Consider the following 6,381-nt stretch of genomic DNA (forward strand, 5'->3'; position numbering starts at 1 on the left):
AAAGATATTTATCACAAAATAATAGTAATAATAATAAATATTAATGATAAAATATGATAACAAATAAAGAACCTCGAACGTAAAACAAATTCTTCCAACCGCAGCATAGGATAGACAAAAAATAGAATAAAGAGATTTCTTAATATAATAATAATGACCCACCCACCTTCCCTTCTCACCCTCATGAGTCATGCCGTGACTGGACCACAACATTTCCAATTTACTGTACAAAAATCAGTGCTCCGTCTCAACCAAGCAGATAACGTGATCACCACCTGTATGTATGCATTATCTTAAATAAATACAAGCAGACATCTGTAAGAATTTTCTGCACAGCATTTCAGTGCCACCTTGCCTCAGCCAACTACAGTTTCTTAGGTAGATTGTAAGTCTTCTTAAGAAACTTTGAAGCTGCTTCATCATTCCGGTAACATAGAACACGCAGTAGCGTGTTTGGTTCAGTAGGATTCCACTGTCCTGAGGTTGGTGGAAGTGGTAGCCTGGTCTTGGCTGAAGAGCCATAGGTCTCCAGAGTCACCCGTCTGAACCGCTCAATCAAACTCTCTGTATCAGTACGGAACAGGGGAAGGACACCTCTTACTGTGGCTGAAAACTTATCTATCAGCTCAGTTGGCAAGCCATCCCCGTTGGCCCAGAACAGATCTTTAAGGGTCTTAAAATCATCCTCTATTATTTGAGAGTCCTGCCGTGTGAAAGCACGAGAGGGGCCTCCAGCAAGTAAAACCAGCAAGAATCCATCAAAAGATGCTTTCATTATATCTGTAATAATCCGTGTACGAACTCTTTCATGCATGGTATCTGAGATGATCAGCAAGTTGCGCTCGAGCTCCTGCAGAAAGGCCTCAATCCTAGAGGATGATGGCTCGCCAACATACAAACCATCCCATAAAACATGACTTAGATCATGGAAGACAATTTTATATGCCACTGCCTCAGAAAGTTGTTGAACAGCTTCAACACAAGCAGAAGGCGTGAGTTCCAACTTCTTCCCCAGACTATTTGAGAAGTCTTCGGCATGTGCAGATTCACAGTTCCTCAAATGGGTGATTACTCTCTTGTCCAGAACATCTAACTCAGTTTTGATTCGGTGCATGCTATTTATACGGACACACAGCTGTGACACCCCAAAAGAATTTCCCCCATTCATTGTGGCAACCTGAGAATTCCTCTTTTGAGGATTTGGTGACTTCTCTTTCTTCTTCCATACACCTTGAAACTTTGACCCTGTTGTGCATCTTGTCAATGCTGGCATTGTAGGAACATATGTGTTGCGTGATCCTACAAATCAGAACAAAAGATAGGAGTTATTAGGCAGCATGAAACCTGATATAATGCATCCCAGAGCTCCATAAGCATTTACCACAGCCAGATTTTGCCTTGATCACATAGTGTTGAAGACATTTGTCAAGACCAGCCATCAAGTCAGGCAGTAAGGCTGGGTGCATTGGTATCGGCAGTTTAAAATATGCATCTAAAGTTTCATCAATAATTCTCAAAACTTCAAGAGCAGATGCAGCATATCCTTCTTGATTTGGTTGTGGGTTCCAGTCCTGCAATAGTGCAGCGGACAGATGAGATCAATGAAATCTAACAGCTAAAAGAAGTTCCTAGAAGCAGCACCACCAACTATAAAACAACAGACTACAGCACTAAAGAAAAGAAGGAACAAAAAATCAAGTCTATAAAAACATCACAGCAAGGAATTGAATAGACAATTTCATTTCATTGGGTTAAAGAAAAGGCGGATACTTGAGTAAATCTAACTCAGAATGGACAGAAGCATATAAAAAATCCAGAGTGTTATGCAGTTGAAATAATTAAGGCTTGACATTATACCACTTCAAATCAGCAACTCTTCCACAGATGAAATTTGCCAACCAAAAAATACCACAAACCACAAAAATTTCATGAAAAATGCTATTCTTAACAGTCCTAAAGTAAAAGCTCATAAACAAGACATCATTAGAATACTTTATGAGATTGATAAACAGATCTCAACTTAAGAGGTCTAGTCTATCAACACTAAATAACCTCATGAATGAATAACCAGTGTGCACCTCTTGTTGCAAATTCCTGTCAGCGCATTCCTTCAATCTGTCTATTCTTTTCTTAATCCACACCTTAATCAGATTGGCAATTGCAGCTTCGGCCTCATAAGGAGGCATCTCACGGATAATTGCCTTCCCACCGTCATCACTTTCTACTGAATCCTCCACTGCAATCTGCACAAGATCTTTCTCCAGTTTATCTGCGGCTCTCAACACTTGAACAGCATCTGGTGTTAACTCTGCTATTCCTGATATGAATTGTTTTATCTCATTACCATAACAAGCATGAAGAGTTGCCACAGCCACACCTGCTGCAAAAGGATGCCATCTCTTTAGTATTGGACTAAAGACTTGCCTCTCATTAATTGCCAGCTCGCCAACATCCTTTGCAAGGATGGCAAGGACAGGGAGAGGATTGGGCTGGTTTTTGGATGCTCTCCTGCTTGAGTCTGCTTTCTCCATCCTCTATAATAAAAATTATACACACTCAAAATCATTATTTGACTCCAAAAGTTAAATAATAAGAACAGTTAATCAGCTGACCACTCTCAAACTATGGCATCCTAGTTGAAAAAAATAAAAAGGAAAAAAGAAAAGAAGCCGTGGGTTGTGAAAGATAATTATGACTTGCCTGAGCAAAAGCAGTTCGAAGTGATGATCTGATGTAAGTCTCAATCCTACTTCGAGCCACATCAACTTCACCTCTCCTTTTTCTGCGATACTCATTAGATATGTCCTCAACTAAAATCTTTGCTGCTGATACTCCCAGAGAAACGATGCCCTGCATGGTATCAAGATTACCACTGTCAAAAGTATCATGATATGCAAGAAGTCTCTTCTCTGCCCAACTCATCATTGCAGTCAATGTAGAACTCAAAATCTTGGAGTACTCTGCATCCTTCGTTGCCTTTGCATCTTTTGCAACTTCTGCTAACTGACTATCAGTAGCAAATAGTAGGTCCATATCAATTTGACCAGTTGCAACAAAACGGTTAAAGAGAACCCATGTAAAACAAATATTGTGAAGCATCTGATTCATTCCAAGGATTACCCAAGTCTTCTTAATGTTTTCCATAAGCTCATCAACTTCCTCAATAATTGTTGTTTCACAACTAGGATCAAACAAGGCTTCCAACAGCATTTCATAAAGTTTGAGATTAAATGGTAAACCATCAGCCCAGTGGCATGACTCATTTAAAGACCCATCAGATCTTGAAGCAAGAGACATTACAACACTTCGAAGTGCTTGCATTGACTCATTGTTTCTCCCAGTATCAATGGGCCTATCCAACGCACCATTAATGATTTGTCTAAGTCGCTGGGCAGCAGCATTTGATTTATCAATTGGCACACGAGGATGCAAAAGAAGTCCAGCTTCAAGAAGCTTCAGTGTTCTCTTCTGCCATGCATCATATTCATGTTCATCAGTAAAATCAGAAACCTTGAGCTGCTGTAATAGCTCCAGTGGAAGTACCGTTGACTCAATTTTCCTTCCAACCTGTAGCAATGGTATCCATAAGAAACAATGTCAATTAACCCAAATAATAATAAAACAACAACAACCAAAGAAAGAAAATAAAATAACTACAAGCACAAAACCACCAAATTGATACCTGCATTGAATCGAACAAACATAATACAATTTACCTACCAGAGCTAAGAATTGAATAACTTGCTTTCATTAGATCAATAAGAAAAAAATCTACATTTAGTTCTAATTACATCGAAATTAAACCAGATCAACCCAAAATGAAGCAAACCTGAGCAGCAGAGATCCTCAGCAAAGCTCTTCGTACTCTTGAATCAACGGTATCAGAAACTCCCATTTGAGTCCTCATTAACTCACCAACGGTCATAGCCTTCCTGGCCTTTCCCGGACCCGACCCGGGACTCTTCTTCGAACCTGGAGACTTCAACCCGAGCGCCTTCTTCATCTTGCTAGCAGCAGCAGACGTAAGCGAGCGCTGAAGCGTAGGAGAGTTGTGATTGGGAGAGTTGGAGTTGTAATGGTTAGGTGAGTCGGCAGAGTTTTTCGGCACATAAGCAAGAGGCTTACCGGTGGAAGTACGGCAAGCGGCGACGAAGATCTCGTAAGAAGTGAGTCGGAGGTCGGAATCGGACAGCTGAGTGGCGAGTTGGCCAAAGGGAGAAGCGAGATCGGAGGTCGGCCTAGGCGGCATTGTCAGAGGAGGCGGTGGACGTGGCTGTGTTACCGGTGGAGAAGTGGAGTCTCTCTTGGAGTGACCAAGGGAGAGGTCTCTGAAGAGATGAGCCATTGTTTGTCTCTGTCTCAATGGCCTCAACAGCTAACAAACAACTCTTATGTAAAAGCAGGCAGATGAAGGTCGATCTGTTTTTTATTTTTTATTTTTTATTTTTCCTTTTTTTATAAATTATATAATCTCTGTAACTGTGAAAATGTATGTATATAAAATATCTTTTTATTTATTAAAAATAAATTATGTAAAATAAAGGCACATGATTGGTCGGCTGGCATTAATTAATTAATTAAAATGTTAAATTTGTATTACAAGGTGGATTAAATTTAGATATTTATGGTTAATTTTGTAATTTTATAAATTACTATTAAGCTGAAATAAACTGAGAAGAGATTGTGTTTAGGCGAGGAAAAGAAGCTTCAAAAGTGTTTAGGTGTAATTTAAGTTTCTATCACTTGAACTGTCGGCAACCTCTGATGAGCGATTAATAATAATATTTTCTTATTTGGCCCAAAATTACTCTTTAAAGCAAAATGGTTATTTTAATTTTCTAAAATAAACAAATTCCTTTTTCTTTTTCTTTCTTCCTCCTTTTTCTTCTTTTTGTTTATTCCTTTCTCATCCAAAGCTCTTTTCTTTGTTTCCACTTTATTTATTTTTTTCTCGTTTTCTCTTATATCAAAATTTCATAAATATAATAGAGATTTGAATTCAAATTTTTACTTTAAAAGTTTTAACATTTCATTACTTTTATTAACCATTAAGCTCCATTACCTCCCCTTTTTGTTTCCCTTCTTTTGCTTATTCGTATCACCACCCAACACCTTACCAAAGCCAAATTTGCCATTTTTCATTTCCAATCTCCTCTCCTTCCCATCCAATTTTACTATAGTAAGACATCTTTTGTTTCAATTGTTAACAAAATCATCTCCTCATTCACAAAAACAACTGTATTAGAGTCATTGTGATGTGACCTAACCTCAAAAGATACTCCACCTCTCGTACTAATTGATGATAGAATCGTTTTTTATTCTAACTTTCGCTCTTACTCTTTACTTATTGTTCCGATATTAGTGCCCAATCATGTTAAAAACTATTAGATTTTTAGTTGTAAAAGTGTGATTTATACATTCAATATATGGGAAAAAGTGTTCTAGGCCTATATTAATCTCTTCTTCCTAATTTGCATGGAATGGAAGGAGGGGTAGATGAATGCTTGAATATTGATTCGATTACCTTTGCTTTTTAAGGAATATACATTGTTTGGAATTGTGCCGTCCAATGAAAATACATTAATATAATTAATTATGAAATATCTTTAAAACATATCTAATTACTCTAACTTTATACTAATGTAATTAATTAACTTAATTAATTGTAATTTTGTTACCATAGTCAACCTTTTAACCAATACTAAGCATGGTAGTCAAATCATTTATCATATTATATATCAAAAATTTAATTTTACGTATTATATATTGAATATTGTATTATATTATATGATACAATTTTTAAAAAATAAAATAATAAAAACATTATTATTTTAGAAAATATCGTGAACATCTGTACCTTTAAAATAAACTTTTAACTATCCAATTTTTAGTTATAAATTGTGTAAAAGATCGACACATTAAATTTCGTAACACGTATAAAATTACATAAAATTAAGAATATATATTAAGTAATCTTGTCAAACTTGACTTTGACAGTTATACTGACACTAATAAAAGTGGAAGGTATATTTATTTTATAAAAACTATTTAAAAAAATAGTTTTTATAATTAATATTTCAACTATATACTTGAAATTAATGTAGATATTAATTAGTGTTTTCATTTCAGTGTAAATAGTTTATATGAGTTGTAGGAAAAGCTTAATTGTTAATGCAAACAAAGGCATTATAATTGTGGCATATGATATGATTGATGATCATATCATATATACAATAATGCAAAGGCAGTAGCTGGAATAATTTTGGAAAGCTGACACCTTGACCTTTCTACACCTAACTACACTTTCCACCCAAAACCTAACATTATAACAAAAAGGAGCAATACGTACTTTATACACTTTTCATGTACAATTTAAATATA

At 36.2% G+C, this 6,381-nt stretch overlaps 1 protein-coding gene across 1 annotated transcript; it reads right to left on the reverse strand.

Moving 5' to 3' along the window:
* Positions 1-7: 7 nt before the first annotated feature.
* On the reverse strand, positions 8-4,426 carry LOC123194388 (protein unc-13 homolog). Its single transcript, XM_044607576.1, has 5 exons — positions 3,830-4,426; positions 2,701-3,567; positions 2,079-2,534; positions 1,382-1,571; positions 8-1,299 (listed from the first exon to the last, which is right to left on the reverse strand). The coding sequence occupies exons 1-5, from the start codon at positions 4,343-4,345 to the stop codon at positions 365-367; spliced, it is 2,964 nt and encodes a 987-aa protein (XP_044463511.1). The 5' UTR covers positions 4,346-4,426; the 3' UTR covers positions 8-364.
* Positions 4,427-6,381: the final 1,955 nt, after the last annotated feature.

The sequence above is a fragment of the Mangifera indica genome, chromosome 13, assembly GCF_011075055.1.
Source record: "Mangifera indica cultivar Alphonso chromosome 13, CATAS_Mindica_2.1, whole genome shotgun sequence".
In the NCBI taxonomy this organism is placed as follows: domain Eukaryota; kingdom Viridiplantae; phylum Streptophyta; class Magnoliopsida; order Sapindales; family Anacardiaceae; genus Mangifera; species Mangifera indica.

What these genes read in the sequence shown, in the direction of transcription:
- LOC123194388 (XM_044607576.1), bottom strand. Translation starts at nt 4,345, where the DNA reads ATGGCTCATCTCTTCAGAGACCTCTCCCTTGGTCACTCCAAGAGAGAC. An exon ending in TTCGAACTGCTTTTGCTCAG is followed by an intron (nt 2,535 to 2,700) that starts GCAAGTCATAAT and finishes TTTTTATTATAG; the next exon opens with AGGATGGAGAAAGCAGACTC. An exon ending in CAAGGCAAAATCTGGCTGTG is followed by an intron (nt 1,300 to 1,381) that starts GTAAATGCTTAT and finishes TCTGATTTGTAG; the next exon opens with GATCACGCAACACATATGTT.